Source organism: Colossoma macropomum, unplaced genomic scaffold (genome assembly GCF_904425465.1).
Source record: "Colossoma macropomum unplaced genomic scaffold, Colossoma_macropomum, whole genome shotgun sequence".
NCBI classification, from domain to species: domain Eukaryota; kingdom Metazoa; phylum Chordata; class Actinopteri; order Characiformes; family Serrasalmidae; genus Colossoma; species Colossoma macropomum.
Window position 1 is genome coordinate 35,056,197 of NW_023494798.1, and position 25,072 is coordinate 35,081,268.

At 40.9% G+C, this 25,072-nt stretch overlaps 1 protein-coding gene across 1 annotated transcript in view; it reads left to right on the plus strand.

Annotated features, from left to right (window-relative positions):
- The window catches only part of LOC118817986 (golgin subfamily B member 1-like), an 81,816-nt gene that overhangs the window by 6,775 nt on the left and 49,969 nt on the right, over nt 1-25,072 (plus strand). The window contains 12 exon segments of the mRNA XM_036585061.1: nt 6,696-6,851; nt 11,140-11,286; nt 13,599-13,727; nt 14,418-14,582; nt 14,706-14,774; nt 14,776-14,889; nt 15,226-15,348; nt 15,556-15,669; nt 18,625-18,919; nt 21,337-21,452; nt 23,534-23,651; nt 24,324-24,415. Coding sequence (XP_036440954.1) covers nt 6,696-6,851; nt 11,140-11,286; nt 13,599-13,727; nt 14,418-14,582; nt 14,706-14,774; nt 14,776-14,889; nt 15,226-15,348; nt 15,556-15,669; nt 18,625-18,919; nt 21,337-21,452; nt 23,534-23,651; nt 24,324-24,415 — 1,638 coding nt within the window.

The window sequence follows — 25,072 nt, forward strand, 5'->3', positions numbered from 1 at the left end:
CTCGCCAACCAATCAGCACTCAGTAGCAGTAATGTTGGCGTCCTGCTGCCCAAAACCCGTTTACTGTAGAAAAAAGGAAACATGCAGGTGAGTTTTCTTTGCTTTTTTAGTGAAACTCATCCTTCCTTTAATTTTAGAAAGTAGAAAGTTCTGTGTAAGTGATTAGAAACTATTTCAGCTTTTCGTTTTTAGCCGTGTAGCTACAATTAACGGCCATGCCTCGTTCTGATGTCTTTTGAAGATTTATTTCTCTCTATTTCGTCAGCAGACACCGTGAAAACTACAAGAAAACAAAAGACACTGACGTGGTGGTGGTGTGTTAGTGTGTGTTGTGCTGGTACGAGTGGATCAGTCCCAGCAGTGCTGCTGGAGTTTTTAAACACTGTGTCCACTCACTGTCCACTCTATTAGACACTCCTACCTTGTCGGTCCACCTTGTAGATGTAAAGTCAGAGACGATAGCTCATCTGCTGCTGCACAGTTTGTGTTGGTCATCCTCTAGTCCTTCATCAGTGGTCACAGGACGCTGCCCACAGGACGCTGTTGGCTGGATATTTTTGGTTGGTGGACTATTCTCAGTCCAGCAGCGACACTGAGGTGTTTAAAAACTCCAGCAGCACTGCTGTGTCTGATCCACTCGTACCAGCGCAACACACACTAACACACCACCACCACATCAGGACAATGAGCGTAGAAACAATGAGGTGGTCATAATGTTATGCCTGACCGGTCGGTTCCTCGCTGCAACACCGTACGTAGACATCTTTGACATAATGTCAAAACTGTTATTTCTTCACATTTCTGTTATAATTTTAGTTAATTGGAATGTTTTGAACTAAAAATCTTACAAATTGCACCTTTAAGTCTGTTCAGTAACTGAGTGATTGGTTAAAACTTCCCTCTCTGAGCTGAGAGATTAGCAGGCCTGTGTATTAGCAGCGCTGTTTAGGGCGTCGGCTGTGCTCAGTGGGCCGTGCGGTGAGCCGAGCCGATGAGACAGAGGGCTTTGAGGCAGTATGGAGGGATTAAACGGGGACAGTGCTGAGGTCACTGCTTTGGCTGGGTTAGTCTGACCCACTGAAGGCCGAGCGCTTCCTCTCTCTCTGAAACTCGCAACACTGATAGCTTTAGCCTCGTTACTTACTGATTACTGGAGCCATGGTCGTCATCAGACATGTCCTCCAGTGAAAAGGAAAACATGGACGTAGCTTCCCTTTAACAACTCAAATAACATTAATACAGAGATCACTATATATCATTTACTAACATCCCTTATACAACGGATGGTTCTGGTCCTGAAATCTGATTGGGTGAGCCGCGTTCAAAGTCATTGTAAAATCCACCATATACCACGGCTCTGACCGCCTCACAGCGACTGAACTCTGTATCACTGCGCTACGAAAAACCCTTCTGCTGTTAATGGATTAGTCTTTGACTCTAATGCTGCTCACACAGAGCACTGAGTGTACTGATGAAGTAAGAACCCGGTTCTGTTTACACTGAGTGGCTGAAGAGGTATTTTCTTATCTAGAACTGAGCTGGTCAGCTAACCAACAGGCTAAAAGATAACAAAACAGCTAAACAGCTCCATCATTAATATCACAGGCTTGAATTAAAGGACTTACAGTGTGATTAACTGTAAAACAGCAGTATAAAAGTCTAAAGAACGTCACCTGAATGTTACACGCTTCAAATGTCTGTTTCAGTCAGAAGTCACGTCAAATCCAGGCTGAGTCCCAAACGGCTCTGTACTCCCTAAATAGTGAGCTGTGTGACAGTAAGTTTAGAAATTCCAGCTTCTGCTGTCAGATACTGCACTGCCTGTCGAGTCTGAATGTGGATGAATCCCAAATGACCATTTTTAGTGATGTTTTGCTCTGTTGGGCTGCAGGAGTCGGTATTTAAACTCCTATGTAGTGCACTATGTAGGGAGCAGGGAGCTGTTTGAGATTCAGCGTGAGAAAAGTGGCGTCGTCAGACTGGCAGAAAGACTCGCGGTGGTGATTTAGTGACCAAAAAGTGCTTAAAAACTGAAGGTATTTACATTAAACAGTGCTGTGTTATCATATGTTCACTGTTACACGAAATAAGTTTTAAAATCATGAAATGTCTGCAGTTTACAGCGATGGGCGACCGAACGTTCCTCACCTCATTCAGTGGTCAGTGGTTGCTTAGCAGTGATACCCTACTCTAAAGGAACTACGTTTCTCGGCGGAATACTTGTTTATGTTGATTATTATTATTAATAACTTAAATAATATCTAAATTATTGTGTGTTTTAATATATTTTATGTTGGCCGCTGTTTTATAAAAGCAATAAGCCACTGGAGGCAGTGAATTAGTGGTTTTATCACAGCGAAGAGAGTTTTAAGAACACCCTTCCCCGTGATAAAATCGCACAGCCTCTCGTGGTTTATTGCTTTATTAACACAACAAGATCATTTAGTTGCAGTTTATTACACTCTTTGCAAAAAGGGTTCTATATAATACCAAAAAGGGTTCTTGGGCTTGTAAGAATAGTGAAACCCTTTTGGGTGCTATATAGAACCATTTTCAAAAAGGTTCTGTCTAGAACCATATACAGCACATTCTTTTTCAATCTGAAGAACCCTTTCACGATGGAAAGAACCCTTCAATCATGCAAGAACCATGTGTTTTTTTTATAAGTGTGGGGTGTGTAATTGATGTTGGTCTTTTCGGTTTTTGAAATGACTTTCTCTGCCGTTCAGTTTGATTTGAGGTGGGCGGGACTAGATTTGACGCAGGCGACATCAGGTCTGCGAATATAGCCACATGCGTACGTCAGCTGCTCGCGTTCCTCTTCCTCTTGTGATCGAATAACTGTGATCGAATCTAGCCAGCTTTATTTTTGCTTTTTTGCATTTTATTTGAATAAATTTTCTCTTATATTTTCACAGAATCTTGAATTTCTTTTTTAAAATGATTTTTTTTATTTAATTTAATTTTTTTTTGTGTTTCATGCCTTTTTTTATTGACCTGTCCCTGCATAAACATCAGCTTCTGAGGTTTTTTAACCTGCTCCTGAGAAGAAAGGGGAAGTCTGGGCACAGTTTCAGGTTAAATGTGGCGGATCAGGGCTCAGTAACTCGGATCTGAGGTCATATTGCTGAAGATCAGTTCCACAATTTTAACCAAACAAAGCTCAGATTTGTTCAGTTCCCTTCAGTTAACGTCAGGCAGTCTCAGCCTCTCTCAGCTCTGAGTCTGAAACAAAACTCCCAGCCAGGAGATTCTTAAAATTGAGATAAGAGAATCCTTTATTAGTCCCACAACGGGGAAATTCTCAGTGTTACAGCAGCGAAGGGAGAGCAAGGCACTCAAGAAAAGACATAACAAGAAGAGAATTAACAAGCAAGTAATTAACCTTGTTAATTATTTAATAAGGTATTTACAGTTTGTTACTTGTTACCTTGTAGACAGAATATATTACACTAAAAATAAAAAATAAGATTAAAATATACACAAACTCTCCTTCACAAAATTAAGACTATAAAGAATTATAAATAAACAAATAAATATAAATAGTAAATTTAAGCAGTAGAACACAGAGGGAGTGTGTTATAGTGAAATAACATCACAGCTGTGATGTTATTGGCGATAACACACTCCTCGAGTGTTCTAGCGCTTTAATATCAGTATTAATGTTGTTTTGTTCCAGCCAGTCTGTAAAGCATCTTACAGCCCATTTTGATCTGGCAAAAACTGACAAAACTGAGCTGAACTTGATATTGTGGCAGTTTTATGGCTCAGTCTGATTTGGTCAGACTCTGAAAATCAGACTACACGTTTAGCGAATGGTATTGGGTTCATTTCTGGCTGATTCCAGGTTGTTCAGCTGTTCTTCTGTCTCAGCTGCCGACTGAAAAGCTGCTCAGTGGTGATGACAGTTTGGGAATTTAGTGTCGTCTCATCTTCAGAGTCTGACCAAATCGGCTGTCGGTCAAATGTGATCTTAAAAGTGTCCATTTTCTGTTTGTGGCAGAGTAAGAAGTAAAAACGTTCAAATGTCTTGAGCGTCTCCTACAGCTGTTATGGTGAAATAACAGCACAGTTAGAACGCTTCTCAACCAATCAGCTCGCGTGGCCGGAACTCACTGTTGTATAAATGGACGTATTCTATTCTGATTGAGCTGTTAGTCGGATTGTTAATGGATTATCAGGCTGCATGTAAACGTGGCTAATGATCCTTGGTGGTCTGTTTTTATCTGCTGAAGTGCTGGAACGCTGTGGCTGTGCGTACTGTGAGCCTCGAGGTCTTTAACACAGGGCCAAAGTGGAATGGGGCTGTTTTAGCGGGTCTGAGATCGTTTGATGTGTTCACATGCACAGAAAACCCAGAGTCCGCTTCAGACGCTGAAACAGTCCATGTGTGAAAACGCCCTGAGACTCCGCTGATCAGGTGTTCAGTCCTGCAATAAACCCAGATCAGGTGCAGCCCCTGTATTGTTCAGCGTGTGAATGTACTGAATGAAATGAAGATGTGAAATGCTTTTAGAATCACCTGTAACCCAAGGAGTGGCTTTGAAAGACGAGGATGTTGAAAGGCATTATTGATTTGTCTCATTTTCACATTCCTGTCCTTTCACTTTTAGTGAAAAGTAGCTCACGTTAAGATTAAGTGACCCTTATTAGTCCCACAACAGGGAAATTTCACCTCTGCATTTTGACCCATCTGTGCAGTGAAACACCACATACACACTAGTGCAGGGGTTCCCAACCTTTTTCACCCCAAGGCCCACCTGTTTATGACTATAAGGCTTTAACAGCCCACAGAACAACTAAATCAACTTTTTTTTTTTAAGTAGTTTCCTTTTTTTTCTTAATTAGGACCTGGAAAAGTTCTGATCGTCCACTTCACTTCAATCACAGAAACCAAAATTTGCAGTTATCTTACTTATCTAAAAAAACATATGTTTGCAGAGATGTCAAAACAGGGGAAGAAGAAAAAAAAATGATGTTGGCTGTGATTTGGAGCTGAAGTCCGTCGTGATTTCCCTGAAAATACTCTTGTGGCTCCCACAGGAGTCACTGTTTGGTCTGGAGTCTCTTCAGTTGTGATGGTTTTAGCGTCTCATTTGAAGTAAACCTCAGTCCACTCACGCTTTTGGATCAGCGTCACTACAATCAACAGTAATCTTAGTTGATCTCTGCTTCTTTGTCATTAGTTTATCAAGCTGAGTTTAACTGCTCAGGTCGCTGATGTTCGGCCAGAAATCAAACACAGATCTTCGCTATTGTTTTAAGGCTTGTCTGTCGTTTAATGAGCTGCAGCTCGAGCTGCAGGAACGACATGAGAGCAACAAGCCAGACGTTTAAAACAGGCAGATTATACTGACGGTACAGCGCTGATGTGCTGGTAGAAGAAGAGGGAAGCCGGCTCTATTGATGATTCTCTTGTTCCATCTTAAAATGCGGTGAACCAGCAGTGAACTGAACAGGGTTCTGTTAGAAGCGGACCGAGACCAGCGGGTTTCAGCTGTTTGTTTCAGACCCGAGTACAGGTGGGGTTGTTCACACACATCAAAATGGAGTGAACTAAAGAAAAGAGTCTGATAGATCCGCACCGAACAAGGCAGGAGAAACACCCTGAGGAACCGATCAGTCTCTGCCTAACTGTGCTGCACCCTGGTGGCTGCGTCGTCTCAGACTGATGACGTCTGGTTGGAACTACTGCCTACCCCCGAGTTCAGGGTGAGAAACCCTGCACTAGTGAACACACACACTAGGGGGCAGTGAGCACACTTGCCCGGAGCGGTGGGCAGCCCTATCCACAGCGCCCGGGGAGCAGTTGGGGGTTAGGTGTCTCGCTCAAGGGCACTTCAGTCACGTACTGTCGGCTCGGGGGATCAAACTGGTCCTTCCGGTCGCAGGGCTGGTTTCCTAGCAGAGGATGGTTGTAATGATTAACATGTAATGGAAACATATACCCACCAGTAAGCATGGTGCTAACTGCCTGTCAGAATCATCATAGATTTACTTTAAAGCATGTAGAGGTGTTCAGTCTCTCTATTAGTCATGATTATGTGGTTTCTGACACTGTAAGACTCACTGTTTTCTACAAACATGGACTGACGTATGGACAAAACTGCTGTTTTTAGCTGTGTGACGCGTTTTTGTCTGTTTTTATCAGTGTTTATCATGTTGCTTATTTAAAAGTTTGGAATCACTTGCCAAATACTTTATTCTTATTTTATATACAATAATAACGAATAGAATGTTGATTCAAATTCTATAAACTGGACACCAAAAGGTGTTTAAATTTAATATTTGAAGTCATTCGGGATCAACAAGAATTCATTAAATGATAAATATTTACTGTAACTTTTTTTACATATGCAGTGTTTCCACTTTTAAAAAACATGACATTCTAGATATTAATTTTATCGTAACTTCATTATTGATCTTCTATATCTTTTCAGTCATTTCAGAATCATCTACACCTGTTCATGCTTTTTATATTAAGTATATTAATCATATTATACGTTCATCTACAGCCACATTATTTTTGTTATTAAAAACGGTGATTCCTTTTGAACCTTAGTGAATTCCTTTTCACACATCATGAGTCTGTAGTTTTCCAGCTGAAGGTTCTCATTAAAAGCAGAGATGAAAGGTTCTGCGCTCAGTCCGTCTCATAACCTCCTATCTAACGCTGCTCTCTCTCTCTCTCTCAGGCTCCCGGCTCCCCCCAGGCTGGTGCTGGTGCTGGTGGCCCCCCCCTCTCGGAGGTGACGGAGCGTTTGGCTCAGATGGAGCAGCTGGTGTCTCAGTTAAAGGAGATGATCAGGGAGAAAGACGTGGCTCTGCACAGTAAAGATGAACAGCTGAAGGTAAACAGACTCCTCAGGAAAAGACAGGCACTACAACGTTGTAGCACGACCTGCGCTACACCAGGAGCGTGAAGGACACTTGAGGCAGGAGTGACGTTCGCTGGAAGCTTTTTCCTCTTTAATTTGCACACAATACATCAACATAAACCAAACAAGCACTAGCAAAACCAAACCTGACCACCTCGCTGTGGCTTCAGGCATGACTTCTCAGGCCCCTTTCACCCCATATTCAAGTCAAGTCAGCTTTATTGTCAATACTACAACATGTACAGGACATACAGAGTATTGACACTGCGTTACTCTCAGACCCCATGGTGTAGCAACAACATAAATAGATAGTAAACAGGAAAAGTGTGAATTTAAATAGACACCAAAAAAACCCTAATCATAAAAATAAACACTAATTGTAGAAAAATAGAATAATAAAAAATAATATTATAAATAATATCCTTCTCTTTTTTCTTCTCTTTTTAAATGTGCCTCTTTTTGGCAGGTGAGTGACAGAGTTTGTTGCTCTGCCTCCCCGTCAGCGACCCAAGTTCGCAGCTTGTCCCCCTGGATCAAACATCAGGCATGTTCTAGACTCGCTGAGGACCAGGAGGCGGTTTTCACCCATATCGTTTTTGGGGTGAACCCATCACTTCTTCTTTAGTTCGGTCCGTTTTGACGTGTGTGAAAATACTCCACCTGTGTTCGTATCTGCAGCAAACAGCTAAAGCGGTCCGGAGGTCTCAGCCTGCTTCCAAACCAACCCTGGTTCAGTTCACTGCTGATGGAACCGCATTTTTCTATGATTAAACAAGGGAATTCGTCAGTAGAGCTCGCTTTCCTCTTCTAGCAGCACGTTGGCGCTGTCATCAGCTCTCATGTCGTTTTTTCAGCACTTGTAAGCTGCTTTACAAACGACAGATGAGCCGTAAAATAACGGCGAAGATCCATGTTTGATTTTGGCTCACGGATCACAGAGCGTGATTTTGGCTGAGCATCAGAGGCTCGAGTGGTTTAACTCAAACTGATGAACCAATGACAAATAAGCAGATATCAAGTGAGAGTTATTATGGTTGTTGATTGTGACGACGCTAATTCAGACCCAGTGAGAGCGATGCGGTCTGGCTGTTTCCAGTTAATCACAAAACCACTCAGAACTAATGAGATGTAACGAGAATAAACAATTACTCTTGTAATAGCTACCCAGCTCCAAATCACCGTCCACATCTACATCATAGATTTCTTTTTTTTCCCCCTTTTTAACGTCACCAGAACCATTGCTTTTTTACATGACTGCAAGTTTTGGATTCTGTAATTGCACTGGTCTGATCTTTCTCAGGATTTCAGCGCGAGCACTTATGAAAAGAAAAAGAATATTTTTTTTTTTTATTATTAAAAAAAAGTTGATTTTAGTTTACCTGCAATACTTTGTAGTTATGAACAGGTGGACCTTGGGTACGGCTGAAAGATTAATTGTTTTTATATTGAAATTTGAAAGAGTGCAATTTTCATATCACAAGAGCTGCAATTTTTATTATAGTTTTACAGTCTATTATCAGTTTTTTGTTTTTTTTTGGGGGGTGGGTGCAACATCATTGGACTGCTGAACTCACTCTGAGTGAGTTACATTACGTAATGGAGGAGACGGGGGTCCATCCTACCCACCCATAGAGAGCGAGGACAGCTGTGCTCTCTTGGTCTCCCAGCCAGGACGGCTGTAGCATCACCAGGGATCGAACTTGCGATCTGATGACAGAGCAAACGCTTAGATGGTTGTGCCACTCAGGAACCTGATGCAAGTTTTAAGCAGGGAGATTTTTGTGAACTGCTGTGACGTCACAACCGCAAATGTGCGCTGTGTTGACAGTTCAAGTCTCAAGCCAGAAAAAGTTACACTGGTCTTCTTAGGCAACAAAAAAAGGCTCATACCTCAATTTGGACCTCAGTTTTATACAATTCCAGTTTAAATTGGTCAGAAAAATCATTATTTAGATATTTTGCCGAAATCGTTCAGCCCGAGCCGTGGGGTGGAAAAGGTTGAGAAAACCTGGCCTTTATCAGAATGAATGTCAGTGTTGTTTAGCAGATGTTTATCAGTACATGCTGTTTAAATTTTGAGGTTGGAGTGGAATTCAATGAACAGCCATATGTTTCTGATTACAGCATTAACCCCCGAGGAGCGTATCTGAAAACGCTGTAGTGGAGTTTACTGGTCCAGAGCAAAGTACAGACTGAGCATGGGGGCTCCTTTCAGAGCAGGAACAATAGAGCTCCAGTGTTATCTGCAGACACGGTTTCTTAGCAGCCTGGGAGAAACACTGTGAACGATTAACCAGCACTTACGGCACACATTCCACACTGATTCCCCTGCGCAGTTAAGGTGGTTCTGCAGTAGCTGCTCCAACATTTAAAGTAGAGATGGGTATTTTAGTTTGTGTTCAGAAAATATTTGACCCCCTACAAACAGATTACAAGGAAAAAAATAATCAGGATGTTTGTTATATATTTTCCTAGCCAAAACATAAGAGCTGGACTCTGCCCTCTGGTGGGTACTGAAGGTAACACATCTCATAGTTCTCAAAACCATAGGTTGTCGTCAGTTTCCCCCTCTTACCCCAAACTGTAGTCGATCAGTGAAGACGTGTTCGGTGTCTGAAGTTTGTTTCTTTAGTTTTAGCACTGGTGCTAACGCTGTGTTTACACAGCAGGTAAAAGTGGCCCAAATCTGATTTTCTCACCAAATCCGATGTTTTTAGTTTGGCTGTTCAGATTATCTTTTAATTGTGATCTGTATGCAACATCAGATCAGCTCCTAAACTGACCCACAGAGCAAAAGATCAGAGCGTCACGCTGCTTCACGGCTCATCCAGAGGTAAACAATCACGACCGCCAACGAGCGCCAGTCGCTCCCGGAGGATCAGCTTCATCTTCACCAGCATCACAGGAGCCATCATGAAGCTTCACTGACTGACAGCTGGGCTCATCTCCCAGAATGTGTTGGAGCCGTAAAAAGGGCGCGGTCACTTCTTTGGTTCGCGTCCTCGGATTCTTTAAACTCTGCTTTCAGACTTGTAACTGTTCTTTGACGCTGCAGCCTCGTTCTCCTGCAGCCGCGTTCGGACATTTCTTCGAGCAGTTGCGCTAAGTCTCTTCTAATTTTTCGGTACAGAAACATCAGCCCAGATGTTTGAGTCTCAGCTGTGCGAAATGATGATAAATGTCGAGTTGGATTGACGTAAAAGTTGCATGAATTCCGATCTGGCTGTTCAGACTGAGTCGCATTGCAGCAGATCAGATGCGTATCGGATTTCAGTAGCACATATGAAAGCGTCTCAAATCAGAATTGAAAATGCCAGATTCAGTGTGTTTATCTGTTCACACTGACACACAGACACACATCTGTGTCACATAAAAGATAAATGCAACACTTCAACCCATTTTGCATACTTTAGCGCATGTGTAAATATGATTTTAATATCAGTTATATTGTCTTATTTTTGTTTTACTTAGTCTATAGATAGAAAAGTTAGATAGATGGAAATTCTCAGCGTGACTTTGTTTTTTATGCTGCGATGTCTTGAGCCAGCCGTTCGATTTAATCACACCAGCGACTCACAAGCACTTTTTACCATATAAATATTGTGATTAACAATTTAATTGTCTGTTTTTAAAGTATTTAAACTAAAGCTAAATTACCTTTTTAACTGTTGATAATTAGTAGCTCCCAACTAACAGCAAAAACCGCATGAGCTCCTCACTGCTGCCATCTGAAGGTCTTACAGCACTAGTCGGACGTTAAGACCCGTGATGTGTCTATAAATGAATGCATTTACATGCGTTTTCCTAAACCTAAATGATGATTAAAAACAACAAATTCACATTCTGTTTGTTGCAACATTAACTTAACTTTTTATGTAAGTTAATATAATAAGTACTTTTGGATTATTTCTATTGGTCCATGTGCCATGAAATTTAAACACCTTCTAAATGCCATGTGGCGTCTTTTAATTCAGCAAAAAAATAAATAAAAATGTCAAAAATTAAGATAAGTTTTGTTGCAACATTGACAATATGCTTGGGGAAAAATAACTGCGATCAGCTAAAATAATTGTGATGAGGCGGTTGTGTAATAATCGTGACAGGCCTGCTTTCACTACTTAAACATAAACCTTTACTAACATGTCTGTATTGAGGTTTGTCCGTTTGATGAAGCAGCGCGTGAGACGCAGAGGTGCTGGAGCAGTAAACGAGTCTGATTAGAGGTCATTAACGTGCTGCGTCTGCTTAACTCGTCCTCCAGGCTGAGAAGGAGTCGTGCGAGGCCAGGCTGTCTAAGATGCGGCTCCAGAACAAGGCGAAGGTCACATCGCTGAACGCTCAGCTGGAGGAGCTGAGGAAGCAGCAGGGGGAGCCAGCGAGCAAGGGAACGCCACCACAGTTCAAACGGGTAAGAGTTTGAGACTAGGGCCGGTCAATACGATGATATTTACTCTAATTGTGATAAATTACATCACTATATGTCACAATACGCTGCTCTGGGTCTATTGTAGATATCGTCAGTGCTTACAGAGCACAGACCAACTGCATGGTTAATCACAACTGCATGCTTAATTAGTCCTGTTTAATTGGATTTAGTGCAGCGCAGGATATATTTAGCTTGATGGGACATTTTCTGGAAGTTTATGTTCACAGATTCATCAAGAACATTCTATAGATGTCATGTCTAGTAAAGTATATTTAAATTTTAGCATGCAGTGCTGTTCTGCTTTATGGTCTAAAAATATGTTGTCAGTGTTTTGAGCCTCTTTTCACCACTCATATTTATTCTGATGTATATATTTTCATATATTTAGGTTGGAAAGCCCTTCTGGTTTAAACAACATTGAATTCTGAACTGAATTGAACTGTGTTCATTTTTAGTACAACTCACCCCTCAGATATTTCAATTAACCCCTCCTGTGGGGTAAGTTGTAACATTTTCATGCTTAATTACAAGCTGTTCAGAAGCCTTAGGTGCAGGAAAAAAGTGTGTTTTTATGTGTAACAAGATTATTTGTGCTCCCAGATTGTAGCAGGTTGCTTGTATAAAAAAGAATAAATCTTTTCTGGAATAATAACCAAAAAAAATTGTTTTTATATCAAAAATAGCAGTTTAAAAGAGTGCAATTTTTACAGTCTGTTCTCAAGAACATTGATACGATGCAGGTTTTAAATGCAAGCGTTGATATGCAAGTTTTAAGTAGGGATATTTTGTCTAATAACATGGATCTTGTGAACTGCTGTGACATCACCACCACAAATGACTGGCAGGCGGGTTCACTGTGTTAACATTTCAAGTCTCAAGTATACGCTGGGATTCTTAGGCAAAAAAGGCCCATATCTCAATTTATACCTTAATTTTAAACAATTTTAAATCATAATAGCAGTATTGTTCAGAAAAAAAACCTTCAGGCTGATCTGGCTCATCTCGCTTGAGTAGCGGGAGGGAGCACTACCCGTTGACACAGTTCATATGTTGATACGATGAATGGTTTGGATTGCGTAATTCCTTTTAGTATAGAGTAAAAGAAGAAGTGGAAGAATAAGAAAAATCCTAATCATTACAGCAGGGTTCCAGCTCTAAAAAGTTTTTTTTTTCTTTTTCATGGAACTCACTCACATTTTGCAGGCTACAAATCCTCCACAAGGGGGCGCCATTAGCTGTCAAATAGCTTTTGATGCTTTTTTAACACAACAGCAAATTTTGGTTTCTGTGATTTAAACCTGTCTGATCTTTTTCAGGCTCTAATTCTCAGGATTAGAAAAAGAAAAGGGAATTTGTAATTTAAAAAAAAGCTGATTTATGGAAACAGGCGGGCTTTGGGTAGGGCTGAAATCTGTTTTATGTCCAAATCGCAATTTGAAAGAGTGCACTTTTCAATTCACGAGCTGCAGTTTTGTCATAGTCTTAGAGTCTATTATCAACAATGCTGATACAAAGTTTTAAGCAGGGAAATTTTACCCAATAACATGGAGCTTTTGAAGTGCTGTGACATCACAACCACAAATAACTTGCAGGCTGGTTCACTAAGTTAACATGAAAAAATAAAATGAAATGAAAAATGAAATTAACCTTTTTTAGCCAGCTGTGTTTGAACACATCGGAATTAGACCTCCGCATTCAACCCATCCATGCAGTGAAACACCACATACACACTAGGGGGCAGTGAGCACACTTGCCCGGAGCGGTGGGCAGCCCTATCCACGGCGCCCGGGGAGCAGTTGGGGGTTAGGTGCCTTGCTCAAGGGCACTTCAGTCACGTACTGATCAGCTGAGGGGATCGAACCAGCGACCTTCCGGTCACAAGGCTGGTTCCCTAACCTCCAGCCCACGACTGCCCACATTTCAAGTCTCAAGCCAGGAAAAATATACGCTGGGATTCTTAGGCAAAAAAAAAAGCCCATACCTCAATGTAGACCTCAGTTATAAACTATTTTGTATCGTAATCACAGTATTGGTAAGAAAAATCACAATTAGACATTTTCCCAAAATCGTTCAGCTCAGTTAGCTCCATGCTAAATGGTGGGGTATGAGCTTCTGTTATGTAGTCACTAATGTTACATTAGCCTTGTGGCTTCAGTGCAAAACTAAGGAAGCACACATTTTTGGCTGAACTAAGTCTCCACCTTAATCAGTGTAATTTCTGTCGTGAAGACTGTCTCGTACGTCCTGGGTGGCCTGCGTGACCCTCACTGATGTGTTTGCCTGTCTCTCTGCAGAGCGGCAGTGGCGAGGCGGGGGAATCTGAGCAGGCCGGAGCGAGTCGGGGGAAAATCCTCCTGCTGAAGAAGAAAGTGGAGGAGCTGGAGCAGCAGCTCGCCCACAGAGAGAAGGAGCTGCAGCAGAAGGTGCAGCAGACTTAACGACAAACAGAAAACTTCACTTCTGTAGTTTTTGCTGCCCAAATTCGATCCAAGCACTTTATTGTTCAATATCAGGAAGTTTCAATACGATTTTTGTATCTTATTAGATAAAACAGCCGCATAATTTAGGTAAAATATGCTGGTGCTGCTTCATGATGCAGTAAAGACTCTTCATTGTTCTGCACTGATGATTTTTTTTTGGTTTACTCTTTTTAAAGTAGCACTGTATAATATATTTTGTTTAAACTGAACGCAGCGTTACAGAGTATGGAGTAAAAAGAGCACACTAAAATCTGGTGAGCGTGTGCTGCTGCGAGTTGCCCTGCAAAGCCTGAAATAATCATTTAACAGTCAGAAGTACCAGGATGGGTTTGGTAGGAGTTTTATTCCATTATTCCACATCGTACATCTTTACATATGAACGTCAGATGTATGGACTCAAAAAGAAGGTCCGGCTCCATGTTTAGGCCTCGAATGATCTCATAATCAACATTATACTGATGAAGATATGATGGCAATATAATTACTTAGAAAAAAGTTTGGTTACATTTATTTACTTATATATATGTGTGTGTGTGTGTGTGTGTGTGTGTGTGTATGCATGTGTATATATATGTATGTGTGTATATTTATGCTTATATTTATATGTATAACGTCTCCTCATTTGTATCTCAGACGCAAGAGCTGGAAGCCCAGAGAGAGCGAGGAGTGGAGATGGACGCCATGCTGGTGGAGAGAGATAAGCGTCTGGCTGAGAAGGAGGCTTACATCGTCCATCTGCAGGTGGCCATGTCTGGAGAACATCCAGCTAAAGCAGAGAACGTTCCTCAGGACAACAAGGCAAGGAACCTTACACACCTTACGTTTTGGGTGCAACCAAACGTTTACATTTTACATGTGACATAAAAGTAATTCATAAAAGATTACAGTCTGCTTTGTAACTCATCGTAATTGTCTCTGCAGCAGGAGCGGCCGGTGGACGGGTCACTGCAGGAGCTGCAGATGCTGGTTCAGAGCCTGACGAAGAAAGTAGGGAGACGGGGAGGAGAGATACAGCCTGCTGAAGGAGCAGAACGACAGCCTGAAAGAGCTGCTGGTGTCCGAGAAAGCGCAGTTTGAGGAGAAGGAGAACATGTACAAGCAGAACGTAAGATCTGTCTGTCTGTCTGTCTGTGTCTGTCTCTCTCTCTCTGTCTATCTATCTGTCTGTCTGTCTGTCTGTCTCTCTATCTCTCTATTTATCTGTGTCTGTCTATCTCTCTGCTCTCTATGTCTGTCTGTCTGTCTGTCTCTTAGTCTGTCTCTATCTCTCTATTGATCTCTCTGTATCTATCTATCTATCTATCTATCTGTTTGTCTGTCTGTCTGTCTGTTTGTCTGTCTGTCTGTCTGTCTGTCTGTCTGTCTGTCTGTCTAATTCAGGCTGATATGTCGGTGCTCCCAGTCATGGCGTTTCACCATAATGTTGGTTTTCATTTCATAGATCCAAACGTTCAAAGACATCATTTTACAAAAAGACAACAAGTTGATGGAGATCAATCAGATGCACGAGCAGGAGCTCTTCAAGCTCGCAGCGAAATCAGACGCCAGCGCGGATCTCGAACAGGTAAGAAACATTAAAGGAACATTTATCAATTTTTCCTGGGTTTGCTGCTTTGGAGATACCACCAATTAGCATGGTGCTAACCACGCGTCCAAATCATCTCCGCCTTAGACCACCTCAGAAACAGACAGCAGCCTATGTTTATACATTACAGTGTGTCATATGATGTCAGAAACCACATAAACAAGTCTCTCTATTTTTCTCTCTCAGCTCCTGAAGGCCCTTAAACAGAAGCTCCATGAGAAGGAGGAGGTTCTCCTGGGAAAAGCTCAGGTGATCGATGTCCTGCAGGGTGAGGTCGACAGCAGAGACCAGCAGATAAAGGTGATGCCTCTAAAGTAGTACTCTGTTACAGATCGAGCTGTTTCAGTGCAAATGTTTCTTCTTGAAATAAGCTGTAGACTGAGGCCCAGTCCCATTTCACCCCTCGCCCTACCACTCAGCCCTTCCCCTCCGTTTTCTCGTTCACGTCTAGGGGTAGGGTGTCCTGATTCTTGTTGAGATAGAGGGGTAGGGCGAAGTGTTGGGGCTACATGACCCTCCAAATGGAGGTTTTTCAGAGACTCCAAACAGAGAGATATGAGGAAAAAAAGAAAAACTGGCAAGATGGAGAACAAGAGACCAAAGAAACACACAAATGTGAGAATTTTCTCTGTTAAAAAATTACAATAACCATCGTATTATCTTAGTTTAATGTAGTTTCAGTGTATTATGGTCCTTTTCTTCATAACAAGCATAAAAAATCACAAATAGCATGCTAATGTCTCGGTAGCTAGCTAACTTTCCCGTTCCACCTTAAATAGTCCAGCGGTTCTGACGCCTGAAGCACCATAATGTAACTGCTGCTCCATTTAAGGTGGAACGGGAAAGTTCGTACAAGAATCTGGTGAATATCTGACTTCAGCTTCATATCACTGAAGAATTAGGGGTGGTGATAATAAATAACTGCCCCCCTCTTTGAAGGCATATGATGCCCTAAATGTAACTAAAGCCCAGCAGTGAGGAGCTGAACTTTACCCTCCTCTGCTGTCACTGCAGACTGGCAGGGTCTCCTACAGAGCAGCGCTGGTAGCTGTTAATGAAGTGATGCTCTTTTTATTTGAGGGTCCCATTTCAGAGGGAAGATTTCAAACACTACCCGGTAACTCAGTTCCAAGGGGTTAGGGTGACACTCGAAAACAAGGGGTAGTGGTAAAACGAAGAAATGGGACTGGGCCTGAGACTAAGACCCAGTCCCATTTCACCCCTTGCCTCTACCACTCAGCCCTACCCTCCATTTTCATGTTCACGTCTAAGGGTAGGGGGTCCTGATAGTAGTTGAGGTAGAGAGGTTGAAGTGTTGGGGCTACATGACCCTCCAAACAAAGGTTTTTCAGAGACACAGACCAAACAGTGTGTTATAAAAAATAGCAAGATGGCTGAACAAGAGACCAAAGAAACCCACAAATGTGAGAATTGTTTTTGTTAAACAATTACGATAACCGCTGTATTATCTAAGTTTATTGTTGTTTCAGTGTATTATGGTCATTTTCCTCATAACAAGCATAAAAATCACTAGTAGTAGCTGATGTCTCAGTAGCTAGCTAGCTAAATTTCCTGTTTGACCTTAAATGGAACTAATCCTCAGTGATATGAAGTTGAAGTCAGATATTCGTCAGCTTCTTGTTCTAATTTTCCCGTTCCACCTTAAATGGAGCAGCAGTTCCTTTCTTTGGCCTCAGGCATCAGAAATGCAGGTTCAATCACAGAAACCAAAATTACACAATTGAAATTCAAATAAAATAGCCAAGCCACACTGCACTCACTAGGCTTTTGGATCAGCGTCAGCATCATCACAATAAACAATAATAAACCTGACTTGATATCTCTCTGGGAGAAAAACAGTGATGGCTGCACAAGAGACCACAGAAACCCACAACTGTGAGAATTTTCTCAGTTAAAAATTACTATAACCACTGTATTATCTTAGTTTAATGTCGTCTCAGTTTATTATGGTCCTTTTCTTCATAACAAGCATAAAAAATTGCGAGCAGTATACAGGGTGATTTCAAGAAGATTAATCCGATTTTCGAAGCGCCATGATTTTTACAGCCCGTGAGGCGTATAGGAACCAATCACATTTTAATTGAAAGAGGGGGTCATAGAGTTTCTGACTGTCAGTGGAAGATGGCTCCCTTCAGTCTGTGAGGAGATGAGACCCCTGATCAGAAAGCGTTCTGCGTTCTCCACTTCAATAAGAGTGAATCCGTCGTAACTGTGCAGTGTGATTTTCGTGGGCAGTGAAGCTCCAACAGCTCAGAGCGTTCGGCGTTGGTTCCACAACACTGGATGATCTCCGAAATCGCACTGAAAGAGCCGTGAGTGCAGCGACACCCGACATGCTCAATCCAGTATGCGGTGAATCTGACTATGGTGTTGATGTTGTCTGTACAGCTGGAGGAGGTTCAGACTGAGACCTTGTACAATTACATAATAAACTTTATGCTCATTTAAACCATTTACAGTTCACTGCACTGATCTGTAACGATTTACAAGCGAAATAAATAATTTTGAAATCGGATGAACCTTTTTGAAAAATGGTGCAGCAGTTCTGAGCATACATACATACATCATCTAAACCGCTTATCCTTCTGGGTCGCAGTGGGGTGCTGGAGCCTATTCCAGCTGTCATTGGGCAGAAGGCAGGATACACCCTGGACAGGTCGCCAGTCCATCGCAGGGCAGACAGACAGACATACACATTCTCATACACACTCACACCTAGGGGCAATTTTGGCATGTCCAGTTAGCCTGACTGCATGTTTTTGGACCGTGGGAGGAAACCGACACAGACACGGGGAGAACAGGCAAACTCCACACAGAAATGACCCTGGTTGCCCGGCCGGGAATCGAACCCAGGCCCTTCTTGCTGTGAGGCGACGGCGCTACCCACTGCGCCACTGTGCCAATTTAAAAACGTTTGATTCTTAGATTTTTAATTATAAAGTTAATCTTCTTGCCCCTTTTTATGACTTAGTGTCGTTACTGGCCCAGTACAAACTGTTGAGTTCAGGCCCACGGACCACTAGAGGGCGCTTCACGGCCCACTGGTTGAGAAACCGAGGGTTATTTTTTCTTTCTTGAGAGTTTATTGCGCACCATAGTGTGGGGGTAGCAGTGTGAGTGGTATACTTGCACAGAAGACCAACCAACTCAGGACAAACAGCATATTTCTGTGTTAGCTTCTAACTGTCTTGGTGTGTCTTGGCTCTTATTTTCTCCTCTCGTCCTCCTGTGTAGGATCTGACTGAGCGCCTGAGGCTCCTGCACAGCGAGAAGGAGAACCTGCAGTCTAAGATGGAGGCGGAGAGGCACATCATGCGCACTCAGGTCCGCGACCTGATGGAGAAACACCAGGAGGAGCTGAAGAGGGTGGCGGAGAAACACGAGAGCGAGATGTCGGAGAAGGAGCAGGTCCTGCTTGCACAGCTGGAGGCAGTGAGAGGCTCCTCCGCTCAGCCTGCAGCACCTGAAAGCTCACCTGAAGATCGACCTGCTGACCACTCGCTGACTCAGAGGGTGGCCGAGCTGGAAGGTATGGTTTCTTAGCTAATTGTGTGGTATGTATGATAAGCAAATGTGAAAGTACCCGTTCTGTTTTGGTGTTGCCAAAAAATGTATAATTTTACGTTACAATGCGATGGATTCTGTTTTTCCTCATCCAGAGTGTTTGTTTAATAACAACAAAAGCATGTTGTCTGTAAAAACAAAAACATGCATCTTCAAAATAGTAACTAAACCTTCTTAAGTCTTAAAGAACCTTAATTAAGTAATCCAGTAATTCTGTCAGTCCATTCATCATAAATCTTTCATACAATATAAAGGACAGTCAACGTTTTCCAATGATGTAGAGAGAGAAAAATTGACAATGGTTTTTTATATATATTTATATATCATTTATATATAATATATCGCTGCTGTCGGAACAAAACCTCATATCTCCTCGTATCTCGTTTTTCGTTATAATTAAAAATAATTGCCTGTTGCCCTTTACATTGTATCAAAATTTCAGGATAAATGGACCAAAAGAAATGACCCCAAATTACTTGCAAGTCTGGTTCCATTGACTTGCATTAAAAGCAAAGTATGTTTTTTCCTTCTCCTTTAAAGTTACCATTTTGGAGATACAAGGTTTTGTTCTGACAACAGTAATTTTATATTTACATATATATATATATATATATATATATATATATATATATATGTATATGTATATATATATATATATGTATATATGTATATATATATATATATGTATATCCAAAATAGTAACTTTACAGGAGAAGGCGAAAACATTCTAAGCTTTTAATGGAAGTTAATGTTAATTAAGATTTTATTTTACATTTTATTTCCAGTAGTCTTCAAGCATTTCTGTTGGTCTGTTCATCATGAAATTTTAACAAGACAGTCGCCGTGTTCAAATGATATATGAAAAATAAAAATCGACAAAAATGGAGATGCATTTTTTATGTGGACTGTGATGATATCGGACTTGATGGTTTCAGTGGTTTCTTGGTTTCTTGTTTGGTTTCAGTGCGTTTAAAAATTTCAGCGTTTTCATCCATAAAAAATGACTCTGTGTGAAAAGTCCTCACAACGACTAAATATTGCACTGAAATTAAAAGTGTAGTTCTATTTGATAGATTTTTTTTTTTTAAAACCAGGACTGGAGTTTCAGAACTTGGATCAGAGCTCAGGACAATCACACATACAAGATGGAAAAAGAAAAAAACAAATTATGTATAAATCGATAAGTGGTCTCAGCCCTGATGATTAGCTTAAAGATATTTGTCTTGGTATGAGTGGGCAGTGCTCAAATACCGATAGCTATGTAGAAATTTTAAATAAAGACTAGAGTGTCTGTTTTTTGGTGTTTGAATGATCAGTAAAAAACTTTCTCTTTACACCAGAAAAGGCTTGTTTGTTGTCCTGAAGTTTGCTTCTTTAGTTTTAGCACTGGAGCCACAAGGTTACACTAATAAAAACTGCTCTTAAGGGTTCTTTAGTAAAGAAAATGGTTCTATATAGAACCATGAACACACAAAGAACCCTTTGCATGATTGTGGTTCTCTGCCTGATGAAATGGTTCTTCAGATTGAAGGAGAATGTGCTGTATATTGTTCTGTATAGCACCAAACAATAGCAGAACCCTTTTTTGTACTACTTACAACCCTTTTCACAAAGCCATCTGCACTCATAAGAAGATGGTCCTTTAAGGGTTCTTTACTAAAGAAAATAGTTCTAGTTAGAACCATGAACACTCAAAGAACCCTGTGCATGATTAAAAGGTTCTTTGCGTCAAGAAAGGGTTTTGGAAATGGTTCTATATAGCACCTCATAGGGTTCTTCTGTTATCACAATGTCAGAGTTGTGGAGAAAAAGTAGAAAAAACATTTTGGGTGCGATATAGAACCCTTCTTCAAAAAGATAGATATAGAAAGATACAGAACCGTCTATAGCACATGTATGTACATTGTCCATCAATCTGAAGAACTTTCAGGATCTTTTTGAAGAGTGTAGTAAAATCTTATACCCCACCAATTAGAGCACGGTGCTAACTGAATGCATACATTGTCATCGCCCATCTCAAACAGTGTGGAGGTGTTTAGTGTCTCTAATAGACCTGATTCTGTGGTTTCTGACACTGTGTGACTCCCTGTTATCTAGAAACATGGACTAAAGTACATCAGCATAGCTAAACACAGTAACAGCATCTTGAAGTTTGAATTATGTTAATTATTACTGCTGATCAGAATCTGTTTTGTCATGAATGGAAAATGTTACCTAAATTGTTTCAAACTGACTAGAAAGAATTAACAAACTGTTCAACTTGGCTTAAAAAGAAAAGTGGATGCACTGAGCTAAATCATTATTATCCTTTACTGTGTTATTTATTTTCCTTTATGTTTTGTTTTGCCTCATATTCGTTTCTTTCTTTGTGTCGTTAATCAGCCCAAGCCAAGCTGAAAACAGACGAGGCCAGTAAATCAGAAGCCAAATTCCTGAAGATGAAAGCGTGGTCCAAGTCTCGCATCAGGCAGCTTGAAGATGAGCTGAAGAAAGCTCAGGTATTGTATCAGAATAATAAAGCCATATAGTGCATACGTCAAACATTCATCCATATTTGCACGTGTTTTGGGATTGCAGTGGGATTAGCTTGGTTCTGGAACTGTATATTGTCCACGTCCAAACTTCTGCTAACAAAAATCCTCTGCTTATTAAATGATAGTTTTTCACTTTCACATTAACTCAAAAACGATCAGTCTTTGCTTGTCTAACCGCTGCTAAAAGACTATTATACATAATTGGTTTAATTTGAATATGCAACTATGGCAACAATGGTTACCATTGTCTCCGGGTTACAGTGCTCATAAACAGTGTGATTGCCATGACACAGTGCTTATATCTAACAGTAAGACAATAGACATGATTTGCATCTAACTAACTAGCTTATATACATCTACAACAAAGACAAAAATATTGTGTGGCTTAATTATTGACCAAAATATTACATATTATTGCATTACTAGGTAACACTTTATTAGGAGTGGGCCCTTGATTGTAGATGATTAATAAACTCTTAACAGAGTATCAGTAACACGTCAACAACATAGCAGTGAAGCATCTGAATACACTGAAGTAAATATCTTGTAGAAGTTCTGTTGATACATTACTGACGTTAAGTAGAGGTATTGCGAATATGTAACTTCCATTAGGCAAAACCTAACCTTACCCAAAACCTAACCCTGGCCCTGGCTCTAATCCTAACTCTAATCTTAACCTCAACCCAAAACCTAATCCTTTCCCTCATATAGGGCTGGGTAAATATCGATAAAACGATATTGATAATTATCACGATATAACTTACCTCGGTAGAGCTATGAGAAATATCCGATAAATGTTTGATATAATACACCATTCTCACACTGCCACGTTCCAGCGACAGCCCTGGTGGCGTTTTCTACTGCAAGGACAGCGACTCTTCAGCTCATCTACTCTGCTGTCGCCACGAGAGGGCGCACTTCCGAGTTTGACGACATGATTATAGAGGGAGGGGGGACGAGTAAAATGAGTTGCCAAATATACTTAATCAATGTCTGAAACGTGGAGTTATATATTCCTTGTTTGAGTGGAGCGACTGGGGATCTGTTCTCCTGTGACCGAGTCTGAGTGACGAGGTCAGTGGCGTATCTGTACTGTCCTACAGTGAACTCACCTCTCTCTGTACATCCTAACAGCTTTAGCAGCGTTAAATCACGTCTGCTGCTCACAACTACAGCACTGTTACAGCGCTCAGTCATATTTTAGTATTAGTGCATTCACAAGCAGCAAAAGTGAAGGAAAAAAAGTGGGTTCATGTAAATTACAGCCCTGATTTAAACTGAAGTAAACTGAGGATTCTGTATGTGAGGCAGTGGAGAGTAGAAGAACGTTAGCTTCCCAGGATAGCTGTTTTTAGCAGCTGGCTAACTTGAAGCAGCGCTCTGTCAATCACACAGCACGGTGAATTGATGCTACTGTAGATCAAACAATACAAAAAAAGCACTGATTTCAGTTTAAACGTACCTAAAAGGAGGCTCTGTTTGTCTGGTGTGAGGTTCACACTGCAGATAATGCTTTTAGACAGCGAGCGTCAGATATACTGCAGTTCACCCCTCAAGCACTATGATAGAATAGAGAAACCCAGTCGTCTGCTAGCTGGTGTCTAAATACTGTGATCCGGTCTGACATGGATGTGGTTCAAACTGACTGTGTTCTGGGTCTGAGGGGTCTTCAGTAATTTTCCCAGCCCCCTTTCCTGACACGGGAAGAGTACAAGGCCTGGAGGGAGGGCGGATTGCTGCCGCAATGATAAACAAAGCTATATCAGCTACAGTATTGATGTGGGATGCGATCAAATCAGCTCTTAAGGTTTAGTGTTAGTCCATTAGACGATGCCTGTAAAACTCACCCCATACTTATTTTCATATTAGGTGTGACAGTGTTTATATTTATACCTGTATTGACTGTAATTCTGACTGCTTATCCATGTTTGTCTGAACTGAAGAGGAATGCAAGCTACACATATCTGTTAGAAACTAATAAAAAATTGATCATAAAAACATTTATCCATATTTATCACAATGATGTCCTTCTGTTTGACCCCCAGTCTGGAAGCTTGACCCCTGATGTGGCGTCCCTGCGTAGTCGAGTCACCGAACTGGAAGAGGAGAGAGAGGAGATGCTGTGTAAACTGGAACAGTACGACGAGCTCAAGGCCAAAAATGGTAAAAAATGCTGCCGTCTCCTTCGTTACAAAGACAAATGAGTTATATATTTACCTTCAGATTATAGAGATTCAGTTTTAAATTTACTTCTGAAATGAAGTGAGAAACTGTTATAGACTAACAGAACTATAACAGAAGAGAATACAGTACATAAAATATAAAAATATCAAGCAAAAATCAGTAATAGTGTAAAATGAATATAAGAAAAGATAAAAATAATAATAGTAAAAAATAAAATAAGGCTGCCTTTATGGAGGGTTTATGAATGGCTTAAAAGTTGTTTAAAAAGTTAATTTGGTTATAAACCCCTTAAAAATTCAATAATATACATTTATAGCACATAAATAAAAATGTTAGTGGTCACTTGCCCACATTCATCTACACTGTTACTGATCTTACCCTGTTTTCTCTATCAGTCACTAAACCTGTCAGATTCATCACACATTCATATTCATCATGTAATAAACCTGTTTTCTTTCTTTATTATAACTGCTAATGAATGGTTTGTAAGGTGTTTATGGCCAGTTTAATAATCTTAAGTAAACTAATCGTAAGCTATTCATCAACCCTTCATAAAGGTGGTCTTATTTTAAAACGGTACCAAAAACAATACATGCAAATACAGAAGTTGTGTATCGTTTTGATAGACGTAACGTCTCTTGATGTTTGTAGATGTTCTGGAGGCGAAGCTGGTGGTGTACGAGGAGCAGCAGAGAAAGCTGCAGGCCGACCTGGAGCAGGTCACCAAGAGAGCCGCATCTCAGGTCAGTGCTGCTTATTTTCTCACATGATGTTGCTCTTAGTTTTTATTTCTTTACTCATTTTTGTGCTGTTATTTACGGAGCCCAGTAGGGGTCGCTAACGAGAAAAAGATCATGAGGAGGAAAAAACTGTTCCAGCAGTTCAGTAATCTGTACTCTCAGTTTACAAACTGTACTGACGGATTTGTGAACTGAACTCTCGAATTTAATTTCTGTGACCTCAATTTCAATTTCTCAATTTTAGAAACTGTGCCCACAGATTAGCTAACTGTGTAAAGCACACGCTACCTTCCACAGCTCAGCACAGGCCACACTTATGACTATTTTGAGAAAATGGAGAATTTTTTGACATTTCTGAAAGAGGACAGGCAACTGGACGACACAACTGTGTTGATCTTTCGTGATGAAAAGATAAGTATAAGCAAGTAACGTTAACGTGAAATAAAGCAGACGTTACCAGAAAGTAGGTAGGTTATGTAATTGTGCTGTATCTTTCACACCGTTATCAGTGGCTTTAACATTTCATGAAATTACAGTTTAACCTCGCTGCTTAACTGGAGTGTTTTGTAGAAGTGAATGGTGTGAATGCACTTGTTTAAAACGAGGCAAAAATAATCTCGTTTTTGCCTGTATTATCCCACCACGCGGCCAGCGACGACT